At 43.8% G+C, this 23,956-nt stretch overlaps 1 protein-coding gene across 2 annotated transcripts in view; it reads right to left on the bottom strand.

Moving 5' to 3' along the window:
* Positions 1–751: 751 nt before the first annotated feature.
* The window catches only part of DGKE (diacylglycerol kinase epsilon), a 222,576-nt gene continuing 199,371 nt past the window's right edge, over positions 752–23,956 (bottom strand). For both annotated transcript variants that reach the window (XM_069654942.1, XM_069654941.1), the window contains 2 exons: positions 6,236–6,347; positions 752–3,091 (listed from right to left, as the gene is read on the bottom strand). In XM_069654942.1, the coding sequence (XP_069511043.1) occupies positions 2,894–3,091; positions 6,236–6,347 (310 nt within the window). In that variant the 3' untranslated portion in view covers positions 752–2,893. The remainder of the gene's footprint in view (positions 3,092–6,235; positions 6,348–23,956) is intronic.

Raw genomic sequence — 23,956 nt, 5'->3', positions numbered from 1 at the left:
CAGTGACAAGTGTCAAAAAATCTTTAGAGCGAGTTCACAGGCACTTTGCTCTTCCTTTACTCAATACAAAGTACTTATGCATTCACATAAGCATTTACACTACTTGTGTCAATGAAATAATAATTGATACCTATTCGTATTTTTGCTGTATAGTATATCATGTTTATCCTTTGCATATTCTTTATGATGTCACTGTGAACAGTTAATTTTTATATGTATGTTTCAATTCTTTAGCATGTCTCATTTATGTATCACATGTCTCACATGAATAGAAAATAAATAACTGTTTCCTAACACTTTAATATACCAACATAGTGAGTGGTTATTACCCTTAGATTCACTCTTTGGATCTCTCACTCAGGAGACCAACCATTGAAAACTCTCTGGACAGGCCTAACTATCTATATCTGTCCCCCCCAGTATCTGTTCTCTGCTTATAGAATTATTTACCAGTAATGGCACAAATTACTGTTTACCAGGAAACGAGAGAGACCAGATGGGTATGAGGAGAACGAGAGGCGAGTGGGGCCAAGAAAGTCAGATGGCAAGCTGTGGAACATAGAGAAGAGGGACAGACGAGGGAAGAGAATGCACTGAAAGCAGGGGTGTCAGGACACACCACTCCAGAGCAGCAGGGCGACGAGTAGGAGTGCAGAACCACCATTGCCTATCCCAATCAGTTACTGGTCATACAATTCTGGGCAGTCAAGAAACCATCAGACAAAACAATTAAAACATCAAAAAGCATAGATTCTTTTGAACGAACACCAGGGACGTTACTTTATTTGTTTTCCAATAGATGTATTCACATAACATGTATTTTATTTACTCGAGGAACATTGTTCTACTTGGCAACGTTGAGTAACTTAACCCAGGATTCTAATATAGGATCCTTGCAGCTGCATGTTCTTACTTTTCTTTCTTTTCCATTGTCACATCCTTTGGAAAGACTGTCTCACTCCTTACATTTATGGGACATTTTGGATGAACAATATTTCCTGAAAAAAACAAGTGGTTTGGCATTATACATATTTTTTAAATGCCATTACCACATTTTAGAGCTCTTTTAAAGAACTGGAAAAGTACACCACACACTGATGTGACAACCTTCTATTTTAAATAAAGGTACTTTATTACAACAATCTAGTGTACAAAGCATGTGAGCATAGATGCTTTCATTGTCGTGTGCTGTACCAAAGCGTGGTGGATGAAAATGTGTGCACCAGTGCTTCTGAAGCCTTGCATGTTTTCCCATGCAGAGAAGACGTGTTGTACGTGTAAGTTAAGGCCAGATTTCTCCCTCCGTGGGCAGGGTCAAGGCTGATTGGCACAACACCAGATAAAACAATGGAATGGAATGCAATGGCCATTCCAAATGGTTAAAAAGCATTGGTCCAAGCATTCCCACCAATTACTTTTACATTCCTCACAGAGGGCCTCATTATAAGGTTGCCTCTCTGGTAACAACGGTACCGGTAAGCTTGCCGGTACTGTTGTTACCGGACTGGCAAACTACGGTTCTGCTCGCAGGGGCCTTACTGCATGCTAGGTCAGACCTGGCGGGCGTACGGGCACCCTCGAGCAGACCTCGATTGATGCACCGGCACCATTCATGAATGGTGCCGGTGCATTCAGCCTCCCCGTTCTCATTGAGTCCAATGTGACTAAAATGGGAATGGGGAGTAAAAATTATCGACACCCGGCAATGGGGATTTACCGGGTCCGCCAAGGCTGTAATGCCCCGGTAAGTCCCCATTGCCGGGTGTCAGTAAATTCATGACTCCGGCGGCAGCTTTGCCGGTATTTACCGGCATGGCTACCACTGGACTTATAATGAGGCCCAGAGTCTCCCTTTTTTGGACAGGTATGCCCCGATATGGCTCGTGTGCATGCTGCACTGTGGGACACAATGGCCCTCATTCCGAGGTTGGTGGTAGTCATGGCGCAATATGCGCCATGACTGCCACCAATAACGGGTCCGGCACCGTATAGTTCAATGGGGAGTTACCGGTGTAGACCGACCTTTGCGGGACCGGTAAGTCCCCATTGAAAATGGCATTCCCCATTCCCATTGAGCCCCCATAGGGCTCAATGGGAATGGGAAGGGTGATAATGTGAGCCTGTTATTAGCGCCCTGGTCCCTTAACGGGTCCCGTCCAGAACGGCTGGTCAGACCTGCCGTTCCTGGTGGGACCCGCTAAAGGACGTTGTATTAGGGCAGTAAGGGATTACCGGCACCGATCTCCTTACCGGTGCCTGGTATCCCTTACCGCCCACCTTGGAATGACCCCCAATGAGTACTGATGAAGTCCAACAGGGCTGAAACATGCCTGCACATTAAAGATGTGGCCAAACAGTTTTGGCTGAGCCACTCTCTTAAGTTGTGGCCTTGTCCAATTTGCATATGGTTGGCCCTCTTCTGCGATGACAGAGGTAGGCATAAAAAAAGTGGAATGGGATGCTGGCCAGAGGAATGTCCAGTGTGCGAGAGACGGTGGCTGGAGCAGTTGCATCTATCACCTGTTGTTTGCTTCAGTAGATGGCAACTACCGATGTCAAACTGCAGAAAACATTACATACAAGACAGACACACGCATACACTGTCCATCATATGGCGCATTGGCGTCCTCTACTGAAAGAGTTTTCAGCTCAACGTATGGACGGATAGAAAGCTGGGGATATACAGTCTTCAGTGTCCAAGGCTAGCTAAAGGTATGATCTACCAGCATGGGGTTCAGCAGAAGAACACTTCACAGCAACAAAAGGATAATTGCAAAAAGCGAGACACACAACATATAATTGCAGTAGCCTGTTTAAGGATGGAGTTTGAAAGGGGGAGCACCACCTACACGGTGGCTCCTTTCAGTGTCCAGGATTTCCTACGCGTGACATCCTAGGTTTCTTCATCTGTGTTTTCTTCCTCCCTGGTGTTGTCCATCTCAGATGTGCTGGAAGCCTCATCATCCGTCTGCTCCCCAGAGTGAGACAGCATGGGTGCATGTGTCTTGTGGGTGATGGTGACAGTGCAAGGGCCCTGCGCCCAGGGTTCTCCATCCACCTGCATCGGCATCTTCGAGCTCTTCAGGATCAGCTGCCAACAACAATAGCACAGAATTAGTCAAAGTTCAGTGCACCTGCTGGCTTTCTGAAATGATCAGAGGGCCACAGCTCAATCATTCTTGCTTAACATCGGCTTCAATACAGCAGAACCAGGCATGTTGAAAAATTGACTGAAGGAGTTCAAAGAGAATCATTTAGTGGTTTTGCATACACTCATGGGTCATTTGCCAGAATGCTGGTGTGGATTTTGCAAGCAGCAGCAAGGGGTCGCAGCTGTGCAACCGCTATGCACAGACTCTTTACCACCTGCATGCCTGCCCATGCAAACTCAATGGCTCTCATCTTGGAAACAAGCTCCTGCTCCAGCCTCTAGATCCAGTGGGAGCAGAGAGTATGGTGCTTTCATACACCTCTCACTTCGGTGAGAGCCAGCAAGGAAGGGATTCACCAGAGGTTTGATGTAAAAGCAAAAAACTGATGCGCCATTCCTTTACTTAATTTTTTCAAACACATTTTAGAAAGTGACCCCTCTTAGGAAGTCTAGAACAGCCGGCGTAGCTCAATGTATATTCGCAGATGCATTGAGTGTGGACATCGGGGAGGGCAGGTGAGTGAGGATTTCGGTTTCTTGAAGTAAAGGGATAACGCTAGAGTTTCGTTGAACTCATCCTCAACCCTTAAGCCTAGGTTAGTCTTTCATGAGTTCACTAATTCTCACAGGATTGATTTGCTATTTTCTACGAAATCCTGGAGCATGGATGATGCCGTAAGAGTTTCATGAAGAAATGCAGCAAGGAGGGCGTGATGATCTCCACGGCCTCGAGCGGAAATTGATAGGCTGGAGCAACACACGAAAGAGGCTCCATTTCACCTACTTCTATGGGACCGTCCTCCCTCACACACACCCTATCTCTAAATTCAATGATTTAGATGCTCAACTCTCAACCGGCTCACCTCTTTAACAGTTTTGGTATTTTAAAATTTGGCCTGAGCAGATCACCTTTATTTTGAAAATGGATCGCAATTTCTGAAAGAATAGTGGATCCACACGTTCCAAAGGGACACATGGTTGATCTCGTTTTTAGTCTGAGCCAATGACATGTTTTAATCAATGCCCCAACCCCACAACCATACTTGCGCGGTCAGGTTATTATGGCATTATTTATAATTTTTTAAATACTTTAAGCAATAATCCAAAATACAAGGATCAGAGAAACAGCTACATTCCACGCAGGCAGGTTTCTGTTCCACGAGGAATGCTCACCGTGGATGGCATAAGGTGAGTGGCAGACACCAAGGGTGCTGGTGTCTCGATATAATTGGATCTGTCGGTGGCTTTGAACACCGTTGACTAGCAGATCCCCACGATAGACTGGATCATTTGTGACAGATTGGGAACGAGCCACCTCTACTTCCCCCAAGCGGCCGCCCCAGATTTAGATCGGCCTTTCCTAACTGTTGCTGTGGCATCTACTCCCCTGGACCTTCAGTAAGTATTTCTTTCCTGCGCTTGATAGCGCACATTGTCACGCTTGACATGACATTTCAGGTTCTACACGTTTTCATGCACTGCTATTTTGCAGTACATTGTTCTACTGTTCATTTTTTTCTCAACCTTAGTACAATAGTACACTATTTTATCACCAAGAGAAATCTGGCGAAAGCAATTTGAATGTTCAATTGCGACATTTGTATGCATACTGCCCTTATCACCCTTCCTTACCAGCTCAGAATTAGTGAAGTTCCCTCTATTTCTATGCTCAAAAAATGCATGTAGAAATGTCACAATTATGGCAACAATATGCAGCCCCTATACACTATTAGATAAGCCTCCCTGACCTCTAGGGGCCATTTTACATGCTGGTTGGGCCATTTTATACGCAGGTTGGAAGACCTCGATACCCAAAGGGCGAAGAATGGACTCGAGATGAATGGATTCAAGAGAGAGGTCCTGATCACTATTGTCGCTGCAGAAACCGTATCTATGGAGGTGTGGCCTTCACCTATGGCCTGAACCAGTACCCCAGGGAGAGAAATATTGGCACTCTCACCAATACAGACCCCTCAACCCTCATCACACTGCAGCTTCCATGAAAAGTACCTTTTTCCTCGTAAACTTATATCTATGCACATGTAACCTTTTGTAAGTCCTATAATGCGGCCAGAACCTATGGGTTCGGTGCGCTTAACAAATAAATAAATAAATAAATATATAAACAAACAAACAAACACTGCTTTTCCTTCCCCAACACAGTCCTGCCAGTTCTGCCATTATTCAAGCCTTGCATTGTCTATTCCAGCAGCATTTACCCGAGACTTCCATCTCATCTATCTAATCGATTTCAGGTCCTGCAGGCCAATTGGTGCTTTGTATGAATCTCAGGCCGCATATTTCTCCAACATTCATATTTCTGCATTGGATGCAGGGTCATCAGCGCACTGATTGTAAATCTTTGTGCATTCAGCATATAATTGATACTGGCATTGCGTCCCATGGAAGATCATTGGTATTAGGCAAATGCCTTAAAACCTGCCCATTGCTAGCATAATCTTGGCCCCTACAGTGGTGATGATATATCAGGCTCATGCATGCAAACTAGGGCATTTGCTTTGCTATATAACACAATTAGAATATAACATAAGATAACTATGCAATGGCAGTGTTGTGTGCAGTCCTAATCATTTTGGTGCGTGAGAAGAAAATCTATGCTGCTTGTAGTCATCATAACTGGAGGAAAATGGCTAGTCGGTTACATATCAGGCATCCACGTGACTTATTCTGACCCAGCCTTATTGGATGTCTGCACGCATCAGGATACGAGGAATACCTGCTACAGGTGGATCCGCTTTCTTAGGTTCAGTACAGTGATGATAACCTTGGACACCTTTTCTCCACCTTTGAGTCATCCACCTTCACATACTTGGTGGATAAGTAGTGGAACATGGGGAGAAATCATCAAAAGCTAATTTATGACAGGGACATAAAGAGCTACAGTGCAGGCATTCCTGTAACCAAAGTTAGTGTGTGGGCCTCAGAACATGTATGTGCTGACATGGTATACCCAACAAGGTAGAGTACTGCAGAATCTTTCATCAACTCATACTCAATCTAAAAAAGCAGGTGCGAGCATGCAGGACTGAAGCTGCCTGGCCTGGCCTCCCTATGGCCACTTACCCTTACTGTATGTGCCTGGCCCAGCCGAACCGGGTTTGCAAGTTTCACTTGAATCTGCGCACAGTGGAATGATCCGTAGACACCAACAACTTCCAGCAGGCCATCGTCATGCCTGTATTTCAGAGGGAGCAGAAGGAGTCATGTACATGGTATGAAAATATGGGGAGTAATGTTATATGAGCAAAAGGACCACTTTTTTGTTAAGGGCTTGTGGGATGTGGCCATTAATTCATGGGAAAGAGAGAGAGTCCCAAAAACAAGCTACCAATTGATGTCAGCAAATCGGTTGGAGATTTAGACTAACAAGAGGCAACTATAGGTACAAATCTTGTGTGAAAACATATATCACAAGATATGCTCAAAAGCCTGGTATTTCAAAAAATATATTCAATTTTATTTATCTAGTACATGCTAAAAGCAAGGACATCAAGGGTCCTTATTTTTTTTAAAGAAAAAGGAAAAACAACAACATATGACAACATATGACAATAATGAATAAAAAACTGTATTAAAAAACATACAAATAAATCTGTTGGCAAATGTCAAAACTTGATAAAGCTCATTGTCAACTTAAAGTGATGTTAGTACAACAAGGTGACTTCCAATCATAAATAAAATCAATGATTATTTTCAAGGGAGCACCAAGAGTCAAGGACACCGTGAGCCTAGTTGTCTGTCAAGTAGCTACAGAAACGTGAGAAAGAAACAAACTTCTGTTTAAGGAGGAATGAAAAAACACTGAAGGCGTCAAGAGTTCTTCATTTAATACTATTTTATGCAGCAAACAGCTCGAAAACGTGGTCTCCAGTCACGTGGTCAGATTGAAACAGATTATGGGTCGAGCTACACAGAAACCAGAAGACCATGCTACACTCCCTTTTATTTTCAGACACAGAGAGCTTCTGCAAGGCCAAGTTCAAAGCCTTAATTGAATGACAGACTGCAAGAGTGATGATAGATGTCAGGCTAATTGGGTGGGAAGCTATGGTCAAGACCAGCCCACAGGCACCTGGGGTACCAGCATGCATGCTGCTAGCGTGTGGAATATTTCAGAAGGATACAAGTGTGCTAACCAATTATAGAGGGTCATGTAACAGAGAGCCCTATATTTTGTGTAACCAATGGATCATTGCATATTTTGTGACAATGAAGATGACTTGCACTAGATGAGGGCTTAGTTGTCCACCTTATGTTAGAGACCCAATCACAACCCCCGTCAGTATGGAACGTATACCTAGATGTTCCCTGTAAGCCTATCACATCCCCAAGTAGGTTTATGTAGTTTGCCACGTAGTGTGATGTCACTGATGATGAATTTTGACTATAAAAGTTGTGTTTTTTTATGAAATTCACTGAGATCATGCTTTGTGACATCTGTTCATGACAGTTGTAACTCCCTGTTTTAGACAATTGCAAATAAAACAGTACTACGTTTTGCCAACTTCCTGAGTCAGTTTGATTATTGATGTATGAGTAAGTTCCCCCATCCATCTCTAAATATTGCTACCTCGTCTTAAAGGTATCATGTAATAATATCTCTATATATATGGTCACCGTATATAATGTCGCCGGGAAAAGGTCATGGCGATATTAGGTAGGTGACCATATATACAGGGACAGGGGGAGCTGGGGTTGCGGGGGTGTCCTCCGCTCCCCTTGAAAAAAGAACAAAGGGTTTGGGGGTTGCAGGGGTGTCCCCCACATGTTCCATCTAATAATGTCCCTGCAGAAAACGGCAATTTTTCGGCCATTCTTTTGCATGGCGTTATTTTTGAGGGGACATTATTACATGGAAATGTGTTAAAGGACCCAGGTCCATGGGTTCACTAGTTTGCCATCCCCATTTGAGTTCACTGCTTGAATCTGTTTCTTTCTGGTTTCTCATTGACTATCTGCTGAATGTCTGTCTGCCTGTGAGCTTGGCTGTGTGCTTTGTGCATGCTGTGAAACAGATAGAGCTGTGTAATATCTGGTTTGAGTGGGACGAGTGCATGTTTATGATATTGTGTTTATCTCAAATGTCCTCCATGCATGAATGCAGAATGTTGGTCACTGCAGATGAAGGACAGCTAAGGGAAGGTCGGGTGAATGTGATGTGTGCATGATTCTGAGAGAGTAGGTGTGGTTTGACACAGTTGTTGCATTGTGTGGTGTTGTGTTGTGCGTTGAGCAACGCTCCGAGCACCATTCCTCTAAGGCTTTTCCCATTGTTGTGGTGAGACAGGTATTGACAGAGACAGAGGAGAGCGAGCAGCCCGTGTCCCAAGAGCCTGAGCCTAAGCCCGAGACTGAGCCTGAGTCTTAGCTGGGACTGGTTAGGGGCGCTTTGGGGGCTGGAGCCAGGCAGAGCTGGTGGCAAGCCTCGGCGTAGTGGACAGTTGGTGGTGAGCCTTCTTTAATTTTTCTTTTTTTACAGCTTTTGCTCTGATTACCATGGATAGGCGGTTTGTCTCAGCTGTCAGTATCAGAGGCTGTGTCAGAGGCGTTTCGAGCTTTCCCGCCGCTGGTAACGGGCGTATATGGCAGGAGCATATTGTTTTTTTTCCTGTGGTTATTTGTGGGTTGGCCTGAGTTGCCCTGACGTGAGGGGAAATCTGAATGAGATACAATAAGTACCTCCTTGGATCGGTGACTGCGGGCATTTTGCCTTTGAGACGATTCACTTGGTGTAAGACTGCTGAAACACTGCTGCTACCGCCATTATGCACTGTTTCAGCATTTCGGGCAACTGCGCGCTGAGAGGGCACACAAGTCCTTTGTAAATGGTATTTTACAGGATTAGAAGATAAACACTCTGAAGTGTTATTGTGGTATACAGTGGTATACCTGTTGAATGGCAATGCACTCCCCTCTGTATTACATCGGTAAGCCAACAAAGGATTATGATTGACTTCTTCCAGACGCCGGGTCCCAGTCTTGACGTGGCTCCACCTATTCCTCAAAATAGACTTACACATGACTGATGGAAGTATTTTAGAAGCTGTGTCACAACAAGCGGAGGGAGGAATAGAAGCCACTGTGGCTCAGGTTTTAACATCTCCAATAGTAGTCAATATGACTAAATATGCAGAAGGACTTGCTTCTATATTAACTGAGCACATCTGACTTACCTCTATTCCATCTTTGGGGATGGACCAGGACCCACAGCAGGGTATTCATGAAACACTACGAGATATGGACGACCAGGTTAAATTGACTGCCCTTAAATTTCGGCATTAAAGCGTGTCTTAAGCTATTTTGTAAGCTTATACGAGGATATCAAGGTTAATATTGAGGCCAATACCCTTCAACTAAGTGAGATTAAAATCACTCTGTTTATGCTCAAAGAATAAGCGGGGAGATTGACAATAAGATGACTAAGTCTGGGGGCCTTACCCTGATTAGGGCAATGGAAGAGAACATAGGAGATGCCCTTCCTCGCTTGGCTTGAGCGCCTTCTTCAAAACGCCATAAAAGTATAGAGGTCCTCCATACTCCTGTCCAAGGCTCGCCAAAATGTAATTATGGAAGAATTCTTGAATCCGCTACCATCTGCAAGCCCAAATATACCACTATTGGTTGGAGTGCAGGAGGAGATTCCATCACTAGCCCAGTGCTCAGGCTTGCCAGGCTTGGTACCATATGAGGGAGCAATCCCTAAAATAAGACCACAGACAATTGGGTCCCCACAGACCTTGTTAAGTGTCAAATTAATAAATACTCGGCCCAGGAACACACAACATTATATTTGACGTCTCAGTAGCAGAGGACTCCATTCAGAAGCCAACAGTGTTTTCTACTAGACCAGGCTCTTAATGGCCACCATTATTGTGCAAACTAAGTATGAACGCTCCATGCAAGCACAGACTTCCGAGACCAATGTACAAAACAGGAGCAGTACTGGGAATGGCCGGGCAAGTCTTCATGAGCAACAGCTAAAGGAGAGCGAAATTAACACATCTTTGAATCCAGCAAAGCAGGAAATAATGGATCCAAGAGTGAAAGACTCTGCCCAGCAAAGAGATTTTACAGAGGCTGCGAGGCCAGCTAGGTCAAGCCATAACTCTAATGAAATGAATAAAACAAATCCTAATGTGGATATTATTTCCATCTCTGATCAACTGCAACATGGCGAGGTGGCCAAACACTGGGCTATGATGTGTTCCCAAAGAAAATTGGAACAAATCTTTTATTGTGGGAAGAATTACCAAAATCCGGCAGTATGGCATAGTAATGCTCAGCCCGACAGATAAGGGGTGTAACAGCCACTTTTACTCCCTAAAAATTGGCTAAACCCCCATAAATTTAAATAGGGAGTAAAAATACCCACAACAAAAACTAGGAAAGAGAAATGTAGAAACTTCTGCCCCCGCTTACACCCACACAGCTCTATGGATATGTTTGGACCAGTAGTGCACGTAGTACCACAGGAATAAGATACTATTATAATTGCATGATCAGAAGAAATAAACATGTATCTTTTAATGTGTATGATTAACTGGGTGAAAAGAAATACTTATTACAAAAACATTTCCGTTTTCCAGTTAAAACAACTATTTACTTGCTTATAAAATACTCTCACTGGAATTCTCCTTACATTTTTACTCTCTAAAAAATAATTTTACTCCCAACTTTAAAAAATAGGTACTAAAATACTCTCACTTCCAAATCCTATCTGGAGCACTGGTAATACTAAAACCTCATCCATGCAAATGTAGACGCAGGTTCTCTCTGGAGCTGAACCTAAGATTGTGGCAGTAAGCAATGAATCTAAACAAGTGACATTGGACCTCATTCCGAGTATGTCGGTAACCTGGCGGTAGGGCCGCCAGGATACCAGCATCTGGTACTTACCTTTACATGCACCCAGTCTGGCGGCATTGATGCCGGATTACGAGTGCCAGCTTTTTTGGCCAGTAGGGCGCCTGGCTTACCTACAGCATTTAGAATTTAACCCGTAGTCGGGCGGTCCAGTAAAGTGCCAGTATCCACAGATACCAGCACTTTTCTACCGGACCGCCTGACTCAGAATGAGGCCCATTGTCTTTAGCAGTGCCAGCTCAATCATTGTGCCGAGTTCTCTCGGCTCAAGTATCAATACTAATAGAAGAGGGCTTTGCAGAGAAAATAACTGGAAAAGCTCCAAGTTATTCCCAGCTACCAGACTGTGGATAGAGCAACTGCCCTCTGCTTCTAATCGCTGACCACTGAACAGAGATACAATGTTGCAGATTACCAAAAAAATCCCAGATTTGTTTTTATTGTCAACATACGATATAGACTATATTCATTTTCCTGATGAAGAATCCACCGACATAGTAGAAGTTGGTCTAAAATCTAGACTTGGGGTAAACACTCTTGTTGAAGCGTGTGAGCAATTTCTGAATCTGGGCTATGTAATTCAGACCAAAAAGCCCAGGTTCCGGAGTGTGGACACAACAGATCATCAGAACTTAGTGTAGAAGAGCAAAAGAGAGTCATTATGGAAGTCTTCAACAGAAACATCTGTTAAAGAATGTAAAACTGTGGGTCAGGGGCAAGTAAATCATAAGTCTGCCCCTCAGAATCCCAAGACTAAATTGTAGACCAGAAATTGGGAGATAGCAATATTTCTCTCTAGCTGCCCATGACTTTAATATTCTAAGCTGGAACTCTAGAGGTTATAGAAGCTTTACAAATGACATCACTGAAATTAGATCTGCTGGCCAATCAGGATTTGATTCTACTTCAGCAGACGTGGCTAACATCTGGTCTCAAAGTAGATGGCTTCTCCATGGTAGAACACGAGGCTTGAATTGGTCTCTAAAAGCCACCAAGGCATCTTAGCAGCTAGGCTATACCTTGAAATGGGGGGAGGGGGGGGTCTGATGTATTGGGCAATATTAAGCTTGTGTTGGAATCATGTGAGTTCCAGCTTGGAGTCTTTCTTGGAATGCTTTTCTGAGGTACTGTTTGAAATATCGGGGGCAGGGGGTCTTGGGTGGTGATTTAAACTAACATTGTATCTCTTCAAATAATGGTATGACCAGCAGCTCTACGTCCAGGGAGAACAGGGTCAGGTGGCTAGAGTTTATACAAGAGTGTGATCTCCTCATGACAAAAGGTGACATAAAGGGAGATTCCACCTCCGGCGACAACGTGGAAAAACGGTCAGTCTAGCTCAATCATTGACTACCTGTTTTTCTCATGAGATTTGTTTGCAAGTTGAAAGCCGATGTCAATAAAGAATAACAACAATAGTGATCACTGTATGGTAACTGCAAAGTTATCCATGGCCATCTCAAGCACCAAGATAAACCAGAATAACAAATTGTTGCTTAACTGTGGGGGGAACAGTTGTCTATGTTCAGAGCTGGTGGTCAAAATCTAAAAAGGAAATTGGGTGAATCGGTTAATTCACTGTCTGGTATGCTCTTGATCGAGCGTGCACTCCACTAAATTTCCAATATTGTATATGGGACCTAGAAAAACCGTTACACATGGGGAGTATGTCTTATACTGCTCATAAACAAGGTTTTGATCAAGAAACTTGCCCGCAAAAATGTGAACTAAAGAAAAACATTTGTGCCTTGAAACATACTTGTCCCTCTATACCTGAAATGCAGCAGGAAAAAAGGAGGCTTAGCTCAGTCTATAAAAACTGGGCACGATCAACCCGCCTGTTAAAAGCCCAAAGACGAGGTGAACTTATACTTGAAATGCTAATAACCGAGAACACACGCAATTGTTGGGCCATAGTTAATGAGAGCTAAGGTCTTCAAGTGCTCTCCCCAACTAATTTGGTGTCCGAGATTGTGTGTACATCGCATTATAAAGAGATATACAGGAAGCAAGTTAGTGAGGTTAGGCAGTGGAATTTTCCAACTCCCTGGAAGCTAAACCTAACAAAGGAAGACTTAACCCAGCTGGTATAGAAGGCCTCCACATCTGGGACAGCAGGACCCAATGGGGTGACAAATTTAATTCTAAAATCGTACATTGATCTCTGGGCTGCAGTCCTCCTTGCTCTGCTTAAAGTTGTGATAAGCTCCCAAATCTGTCCCCCGAGTTGGAGGACAGCACTAATAATTCCCAAATTGGCTTCAGAAAGGGGATGTTGACCTCTTTGGATGGGCTGATTATAAACACTCTTCGAGAAAGGGCGCGGACGAGGGACAGTCTACCATTGCATGGAGCTCTGATAGATGTATCGAAAGTCTTTGATACTATCAACAGAGGGAGCTTGTGGATCGAGTAAAATCAGTGGAGTCTTCCCCCGCACTAGTTATCTATAATATCCCATTTGCATACTAACTCGAAAATTCAAATCAGATAAAATGCAAAACTATAAGTTACACAACTGTTTCTTCAAACTGGATAAACCCAGGGGAGTATAGCTAAATTATTTGAAGCAGTTCCCCAATTCAAAATGGAGAACAGAATGTCAACGGTTTCTCATGAATATGATACCTACTGGGGAAATCCTAGGAGCACGGACTAGGGAGTTCCTTATGGGTTTGGATTGTTCACTGTGTGATGACTCTATAATTCAGTCCCTACAACATATATTGATCTTATGCTCGGCCGTTCGAAAAATTGGGACTGTCACACTTATAACGTTATGTGGAACATCCTTCCTGGTTGAATACTGTGGACGACTGGGAAAGAGCCTCCTCATTCCATGAAATCTTTCTAACATTTGAAGTACTGAAATGTATTTATTCTTTTGCATTTTTAAAGCACTCACACATCCTGGGGGTATCGAGGCGCTATTACAGGAATATGTCTTAGTTGCGTATTTATAACGCGCTTAATACCCAGATGTTTCTAAGCACGGACCCGGGGATCAAACCTGTGTTGCTATCCTCCCGGGTAAATTGCTGTCTACTATGAGTTTTATAACATTGCAAAACTCTAAAATGTTAAATATGCTGCGAGGATTAGTTGGGTTAATGCCTATTCCTTTTTTCTTTATCTGTTTTCAAATGGCTTTCCTTTTATCCTTTTTCTTTTTATCCTTTTTTCTTTTTCCTTTTAGACGTAAATGTAGTAATGTATATTCTTAACAAAATAACTCTATGTTGATTTGCTGTTTGTGAAAAGTCACAATGTTGACTAACACTATAAATAAATTAATTAAAAACAAATTCTGAGGGTCTCAGTAGGAGTGGAGAGTGCCTCAGGATGAACCAGTGGGTGCCCCACCTGTCACACCACCTTCATTTTAGTAACAAACAAGCACTGGCCAACAGTTTGGGCTGTTGTATAGCCATGGGAAAGGCACTTGCCAGGCACTGCTGTACTGGCATTAACAGCCCATTACTGGTACCAGGTGCAAAATGATGAGAGTACCTGGGCATCCAATTGCTCTGCCTGCCAAATGCCTAATACTTATACACAAGACAAAACTGTCTGCTTTGTCAATGCTTGTTTTTAACAGGGCTTCAGTGAAGAACAGGCATAGTGCTCATAAATTAAGTAGGTGAAGGCAGACCTGGTTTGCACATTTTTAAGTTACACAACTGTTTCTTCAAACTGGATAAACCCAGGGGAGTATAGCTAAATTATTTGAAGCAGTTCCCCAATTCAAAATGGAGAACAGAATGTCAACGGTTTCTCATGAATATGATACCTACTGGGGAAATCCTAGGAGCACGGACTAGGGAGTTCCTTATGGGTTTGGATTGTTCACTGTGTGATGACTCTATAATTCAGTCCCTACAACATATATTGATCTTATGCTCGGCCGTTCGAAAAATTGGGACTGTCACACTTATAACGTTATGTGGAACATCCTTCCTGGTTGAATACTGTGGACGACTGGGAAAGAGCCTCCTCATTCCATGAAATCTTTCTAACATTTGAAGTACTGAAATGTATTTATTCTTTTGCATTTTTAAAGCACTCACACATCCTGGGGGTATCGAGGCGCTATTACAGGAATATGTCTTAGTTGCGTATTTATAACGCGCTTAATACCCAGATGTTTCTAAGCACGGACCCGGGGATCAAACCTGTGTTGCTATCCTCCCGGGTAAATTGCTGTCTACTATGAGTTTTATAACATTGCAAAACTCTAAAATGTTAAATATGCTGCGAGGATTAGTTGGGTTAATGCCTATTCCTTTTTTCTTTATCTGTTTTCAAATGGCTTTCCTTTTATCCTTTTTCTTTTTATCCTTTTTTCTTTTTCCTTTTAGACGTAAATGTAGTAATGTATATTCTTAACAAAATAACTCTATGTTGATTTGCTGTTTGTGAAAAGTCACAATGTTGACTAACACTATAAATAAATTAATTAAAAACAAATTCTGAGGGTCTCAGTAGGAGTGGAGAGTGCCTCAGGATGAACCAGTGGGTGCCCCACCTGTCACACCACCTTCATTTTAGTAACAAACAAGCACTGGCCAACAGTTTGGGCTGTTGTATAGCCATGGGAAAGGCACTTGCCAGGCACTGCTGTACTGGCATTAACAGCCCATTACTGGTACCAGGTGCAAAATGATGAGAGTACCTGGGCATCCAATTGCTCTGCCTGCCAAATGCCTAATACTTATACACAAGACAAAACTGTCTGCTTTGTCAATGCTTGTTTTTAACAGGGCTTCAGTGAAGAACAGGCATAGTGCTCATAAATTAAGTAGGTGAAGGCAGACCTGGTTTGCACATTTTTATTACACCAGTAGCTGTTTATAGTTCCAATTAAGTCATTAACTCTCAGAAGTCTGCAGGCAATTCCGGTGCAACGTTTGATGTTAAGGCTTGATTAAAGGCAGCTGAAAGAGTTCCCAGGAGGAGGTGTTTTTGGCAGCGAGGGGCAGGAACTGGGTGGGAATGGCCAGAGGGATTTACATTGCCATGGGCAGACAATGGGTGGACAAATAACCAAACAGCACCTTCAAGCTTTGTGTCCCTTCTCTAATGCAATAGCTTCGGCTCATAGGTGACTCTGCTACCTAACAGCCCAAACTAAAAGCTATACAGTGCTGGCGCTAAAGCCTCTGAGCATACCCTGGTGACCGATTGGACATTACAACCCATACTTGCTGGACAACTCTTGCACCAGCCGTCCTATTCTTTATGAAGTCATAGTCTAAGGAATATGGTGTCTTCTGATCCTTGGGCCTGGGGAAAGAGCTCTCTGTATATTTATGCTCCTAGTAAATGTATGGCATCAATTTTCCTCTTTCGGGGTACATCGTTATTAATAGACACATAAACCATGGGGAAACTTTGCCTTCCGATGTGTAAGTATGCTGTGTGATGTGAACACGGCAGCTTACAGTGTATACAATGTTTTGGGTGCACTCTTCTCCTCCCCTCTCTGCCAATATCTGCACTGTTCACCAATTCATCTCATCACTGACACCAGGAGAGGTTGGGCAGCCACAGTTTTCTTCATTGTTTGTCACAGTTCCTCTGCCCCATACAATAGAGTGATCTGAGTGGTTGGCACCCCAGCTTTTGCCTACGTCTAGCAAGTTAAGTATTCATTGGTGAGATTTTTGTTACAGCTGTAGGTTACAAGTTCAAAATCCTGCAGGGTTAACTGGGAATTTCAACTTTAGAGGTTGATAAATGTGCACCTTTAATTGCAAGTCCCTTTTCATAACAGTAAAAGGGCAGACTGCGAAGATATGCAGCTTGTCAAATAACGCTGCCATTACCATCACACCAGTGGATAATGGTGGGGCGTTTGTGGTAATGGCTACAGTTGCATATCAGGAAATGGTCCAGACTTTGCTCAACAATAGTTTGAGTTATAATACCTTACCATGTGACCCCACACAGGTGGTTTGAGGTCTTATCAACAACCTTTTTGAAGATGTCCTGAAGGGTACATTAGCAACAAGGAAGCCGAATTTCTCTCACTGAAATACCCTAGAATTATGTCTTTCTATGCACTACCAAGGATACACAAAGCCATTGATCCACCATCGGGTCGTCCGATTGTATCAGCTATTGGGTCCATTTTGGAGCCACTTTCACAATTTGTGGACGTCTTTCTTAAGGGGAAGATACCAAAAATGAAATTGCATGTTAAAGACTCCACTGCAAAGCTCAATCTTTTGAAAGATAGACCATTTGATGAATCATTGCAAATATTGGTCAGGTTGGACATAGAGTCGGGCCTCATTACGACCCTGGCGCTGGACCATGGTGCTATTAGCACCATGGTCCATGCCGATCTCCGGCATGGTGGATGGTGGAATTACCGCCCCCATTACAAGGTTGGCGGGGGCGGTAATTCCCCATGCACCATTTGCCCTTCCGCATTCCCATTATGCCCCAGAGGGCATAATGGGGATGGGGAAGGCGCTAATTACGGCACCGTAAATTACGGTTGCCGTAATTAGCTACAAGGTCCCTTAGCGGGTTGGATTTTAATGCCTGCAAAAAGCAGGGGTTAAAGCCTCCAGCCCGCTAAGGGACCTTGTAATCAGGCGCTAATGGTTTAACGGCGCCGACGCTCTTTACGGCGCCGTTAAACCATTAGCGCCAAGGTCGTAATGAGGCCAAAAAATACCACAGATGGAGACCCTTTTAGTGATTCAGAAAGTTCTAGATGAGCAGTTAACTAACCAGGAAATTCCTAACAAGTTCATTGTACAGCTTGCTGAGTTAGCAATGACAAAAAACGTTATGTATTCGAGGATTAATTTTAAGAACAGGTATGGGGGACTGTAATGGGTGTGACTTTTGCTCCCAGTCTTGCAAATCTATATGTGACCGATTTTGAAAAAGCACATAGACTCCAACAATCCATGTCAAGACCACATTTGTATGTGGGTATGGTACATCAATGACGTTTTGAGTCATCTTTCAATGTGAAGAAGCCTCTGTTCTAGGTCAAAAGACCTTTTTAAGAACTCGAAATAAAAAAATGATTTAGAAAGATTGCTCTGTGACCGCACAAAGTGGTCTTCATAAATCAAACAGTCAGCCCCTGCAATGCACATAGGTGCGCGCAGGGGCCGACAGGCACGCTAGGACCCAGAAGCGGCCATGACTGAGAACGGGTAAGTTCATATGTGTGTGTGTGTGTGTGTGTGTTTATGTGTGCGCTAGGTGTACGTGTGTCTATGTGTTTTTGTGTGTCTTATGGTTTTTGTGTGTCTTATGGTTCGGGGGAGTCTTGGGAGGGGAAGGAGTGGAGGCTGAGGGAGCAGTGTTCGGGTAGTAAAACCAATTATTATTTTTGCAAATGGGGCAAGAGAGGGTGGGGTGTGGGGACAGAGGTGAGGTCTTTTGGTTAGGCGAACTACATAAATCGTAAAAATGACACAGAACCGAAACTGAATTACATACCTGGTTAAACTCACAGAATAGATACATGAAATTTACAAAGCATGTGAGTAGGAGCACCATTACATTCTTAGATCGTCTGATAAGAGTAGAGAATGGAGCATTGCACGCGACATTGTACCAAATATTGCTGGTCTGTAACGCATTGCTCTACCATACCATTTATCCCTCCCCGACATCTGCAGGATAATCTCCCATTTGGGCAATACCTTTGATACTGCAGGAATGGTTGGAGTCACAAAGAGTATGACAGCCATGCCCAATGAATTAAAGCCAAGCTCCAGTCACGTGGTTACCCCAAACAATTGCTTAAGGATTAAAAGAGAGCTAGGAATATCCCACAAGATATTAACTCCACCAACATGCAAAATCTAGATGCACCATCAATCAAATCACAACAGTTATAAAATCAAATAAAAAAAGAGGTGGAAACGTTATGGTCACTTTTGTACGTAGGATTGAGCCAAATTAACACACCAAGATTTGCAATAAAAAAGGCACAACCAGAGAGATTCACTATTCCATACATATACAGAAATAAGCCCACGAACACAGAAACAACTAACCTTATGGTCCTTACCATGCAGCAATGGACACCGTCCATGTGGTTGTTGTTCCATGTGTGAGCAAACAAACCACAGTCGGCCGATTGATATAGGTTGAAACACCCACCCCAACCTATATCAATCGGCCGACTGTGTTTTGACTAACTCTAACCCAAGCTATGTAATACACCTGATCACCTGTCAACGTCTCCTGCAATATGTGGGCATGACCCAAAGGTTGGTAAAGAAATGAATCATTGAGCATAAGTCATGTATTCGTACAAAGAAGACAAATGCACCAATGGTTGAACATTTTTTGCAGCAACACCACACTGAAAAACATTTCAAGTGGACAGTGTTGGAACAAATACATCCACCACAGAGGGGTGGTAATATGAATACCATACTGCTTCAGTGGTAACAGAATTGGATTTTTAAACTAAAGCATGATAAAGAGGGTCTCAATGAAAGCATCCAATGGTAAAAAGTATCAGTGCTTTGAAACACTCTTTTCAAATGTTCCTGAATTATACACAGGGGAACTGAGTGGTATTGATTATTTATGATTATTTTTTTATTTTGATATACCAGTAACTCCAGATGTATCCCTTAGCCAATATTCGGTTTGTGTCTTATGCATCCCCCAAACATGTGAGTATGCCGAGTTTTGCATGTGACTGCACATACTGATAAGATGAATGGGGAGATATGGGAATGCAGTGTTATGTGTGCATCACATGGCAGTATCCTCTATTTCATTTATTTATCAGAACACGATATAACGCATGACACTGCCCTTCCAAGATGGTGTCTAGCCACACACAGGATTATTGTCCAGAAGTTATGCTAGAGGGTTGCAATGATGTTTTTCCATGCCTGACGCTCCTTAACGTCACACGTGACTGGAAACAGAGGTAGCACCTGATCAAATCAATGGTTCAAAAAAAGACTGTGCATGCGAGCAGTAGATGCCGACACTCAATAAGGCTTTGGTTTGGTAAAATAAAAAAGTATTTTTTGAGTCAATATGGTTGTTTTATACAAAGCGCATACCTACAGCACTTATATTATTGTTGGTACCTTTGTAGGTGACAAAGGGTATTTATTACCATACGTGACCTTCGGGGAATCTGGTCTTTTCATCCTCGGAAAATGTTATGAGGGTGAGTCTGTGTACCTACACTAATAAATGACCTTTACCTTCCAGATCGTAACACTACATAATCAGAGACAACTTTGTTTCTCTATTTATGTCTCCCCCTCAGATCTCACATAGCAATTCATGCACGTGAATTATGGTCCTCCACAAAGAAAAACCTCTGAGTCAATGGGTTCCCCAGTCCTGAAGAAGGCTGTTTAATGACCATACTCCGCTGAAACCAGTCAACTGATTTGCTGGGGACCAATCCTCATAATATTTTATCTTTACATATTCATGACTTCTATTAAAAACTTCAATATATTGGTTATATATAGGAGCACCGATTAACTGGTTTTTAATCTCAAGTACCTGGATGGGTCAAGACAAAATGTAGTGGACCTATCTTTGATACTGTTTTAATCCACACATGGTTACAAGTATTTTCACTCATGGTGCCCACCTCTTAAATTTGAAGTTGAAAAGAATAAAGGCGAGTTTCTCCTGCTATCCTTTCTCTAGATAGGCTGCTCATCACTGCAATCTAGGGACAGATACGTACACGAGGGACAGAGAGTCTTTCTAAAGGGGAAGATAGTGACTCTTTTGAGCACCTTTTATGACTAATAAGATTCATTTTTTCTTGTGTTGACCTACTCCTTTAAATGGGTGACAGTTATGGCTCCTTGCAATGATAAAAAATACCAAAATAAATGCTTCAGAAATAAAAATTGCTTAAATAATGACACACGTAATTACGTCTACCAACCTTATCTCAATACCTACAAGTACCAAGCATGTAGTTTGCCTCCCACAAATCTGAGTGAAATCTCATGCACCCCATGAACTCAGACTACCACTTATATCCACCTCAGTCCATTGCATTGGAGCTGACTTCCTGTGCTTGCCAGATCTTTTTATTTTTACCTTTGCATTTTTGTACTATTTATTTCTATCACTGATGATGTCACTTCTTGTAATTATTCATCTTTATTGAACAAAAGGAATCACTGCATCAAACATACTTCTTGGATGGTTTAAGTACCTGTCAGAAACTCACGGCCTGCATTACGCCCACATGGTAAGGATAAAGGCAGGGTGGTTGCAGGGATTGTGGGTGGAACGTTTCTGAGTCGCTGCCACCTTTGTCCCCATTGCAGATATACTTGGTGTAGGGGTACAAGGTGTGCAGGACTCAGAAAACCAGGAAGACTACGCTTCCCAGCAGCCCCGGGCCTGAAACTGCAGTTCCAGCAGCCCAGGAAACGCCCAGGACAACGCCCGACACAACGCGCATGCGCGAAGAAGCTACCGCGCATGCGCGATCCCAGAAAGCTTGTCCGTGCTCGACTCAGCTGCCGAGAGGACGCATCTCACGGAACTCCAGCGAAGCTTCTCGCGGGGCCGCCCTCGCCACTGGACACACCCTCAGGCCCCGCGATGTCAAAGATAAGTACCCTGCCTGCTTTTTAAAGTTAACCAGAGGGAAGTGTGCACTGGAAAGAGACTCCGCTTACCAGTGACTTTTGAGGAAACTTACCCTGCGGGGGAGATACGCGAAAGTTCGCGAACTAACTAACCCACTAAACTTGCATGTGACATGCATTCGCCAGTTGCGGGTGCAAAACGTAGCAGTATACTCGCCTGTTGCGGGTCATTCTATGCTGTATTCGCAGTAGCGAGCACTTGTGAAAAGCCACAAGGCGTGAAAGGGCAAAGCTAATTTTCTCCCTTTTTGTCAGGAGTGAGCCGCTATCGACAACGACCAGATCGTTTCGCAACGCACAGTCTGCGGAGCCGGCGGGCGGAAGAAGCGCACTGGAACACTCAGAACACTAGAGCTAAGTGCATTATGTGTCAGAATATATGTTTTACTTGTGGTGTTCCGTAACAAGGGGCAGACGTTATTTGCATATTGAAGCCCGATAGACTATTGTGTTTACAGAAAATCCCAAAACTGGGGCAAACTTGTGAATGTGGTGAACAAGTGCTGGGTTCCAGTTTGAGGGTAAAGCATGCATGTGGTAAGAATACATGAATGAATGAATGCCCAAGGAGTTACAAAGGCAACTACCAAGGAGAAGGTAGTCCAGGCTCAGAAGGTCAGAGTCAGGGAACAACTCAACCCTAAAAACCCCTCCCTATCCATAACAGTTCCCTAACCCTCAATCCGGTTATCCTACCATCCCGAAACCCATCCAATCCATGGACCCTAACCCTCTTTCCCCGTGGGGGTCGCGGTGACCTGTGCTTCAGCTAATCCAGGCGCAAGACCGTCAAGGGGAGGTAGGAGTTCTTGCTACTTCCGCGTTGGGACGGACTTCGCCTTGACAGAAGCACAGACCCACGTATTTTCACACGCCCAAGTAGCACGAACTCTGGCAGCATGAAAGACATAGCTTGGGTCCTACATGAACTAAAAGATGCCTTAGAAGCGACAAGGCAGGATTATGCTACATTAGCTCACCGTGTGCAGGAAATCACAGCACAAGGTAGACCCCTGCCAGATGGGCCTCCTCCAACCCCAGTACAGGTTCAAGTGACCACGGAGCCGCCCATGCCCTTAGCCACCCCAGAAAGGTACGGGGGAGACCCACAAAAATTCTCCATATTTATGACCCAATGCCAGTTGCATTTCTTGACTAAATCATCAATCTTTCGTTCGGCCCAGTCCCGCACAGCCTTCGTGATTTCCTATCTCACGGGGGATGCTGCGGCATGGGCTACCCCCCTAGTACAAAAAGACGATGCTTTACTGTATGATTGGGGGGAATTTCAGGAGGAATTCGGTAAAATGTTTGATAGGAAGGCGGCCTCCTTGATCCGGGACCGAGAGTTACTCACCTTACGGCAGGGAAGTAGGGAACTCATTTGGTATGTGACAACATTCAATAGATTAGTGGTTGAAGCAGAGTGGCCCCATGAAAAAAGACTGGCCCTTTTTTATCAAGGCCTTAGGGAGGAGTTGAAAGACCTAATAGTGCAGGTGGACCCGCAACCAACCACCTGCACGGGAATGATAGAGTTAGCCCTACGTTTAGATCACAGGCAAGGAGAAAGGAAGCAAGACAGACGTAAATGGGAGACCAAACAGTATTCGACAAGAGTGGATTATCCAAGAGCTGCACCTGGTTCGAAAGCAACAGAGAAGACTTCGGAAGTTGAACCCATGCAAATCAGAACGATCCGCGGACCGATCTCCAAAGAAGAAAAAGAGAAACGCAGAAGAGAAAAGCTGTGTATGTACTGTGGCAAGTCAGGACACTTTGTGAAGGAATGTGGGGCTAAACCAAAGAACTCCACTTCGCCGGGAAACGCCAACACTCGCCAGTAAGGAGGGGGGATCTGCCGAGCCAAAATCATCACAGTGCCCCCAAGCATTTATTGGGTAACGTGACACAGGTACACAAAGCCCATGTTACCGTTACTGGAATACTTCAGACATGCCAAAGGGATCAAGCCATCACGTTAATGGTGGATTCAGGGGCAACCGGTAACTTTGTGGACTCTGATTATGCTGTTAAATTGGGTTTACCAGTTGCCACTAAGAACATACATGAGGAGGTTCGATCAGTCGATGGATCTTTGTTGACCTCAGGACCAGTGACACAGCAAACGGGGGAGATGATTTTGAACATCCAAGGGCATAAAGAGTGCATTCAATTCGATGTCATCGCCGCCCCCCAGTTTGGTTTCATCCTGGGGCTACCTTGGCTGGCGTTACATAACCCGGCGATTGACTGGGCACGTGGAACAGTGTGTTTCTCTTCTAGT

Source organism: Ambystoma mexicanum, chromosome 3q, assembly GCF_040938575.1.
Source record: "Ambystoma mexicanum isolate Mex_15411 chromosome 3q, UKY_AmexF1_1, whole genome shotgun sequence".
NCBI classification, from domain to species: Eukaryota; Metazoa; Chordata; class Amphibia; order Caudata; family Ambystomatidae; genus Ambystoma; species Ambystoma mexicanum.
Note: the sequence above shows the minus strand (reverse complement) of the source record. Positions and strands in the feature narration are given on the sequence as shown.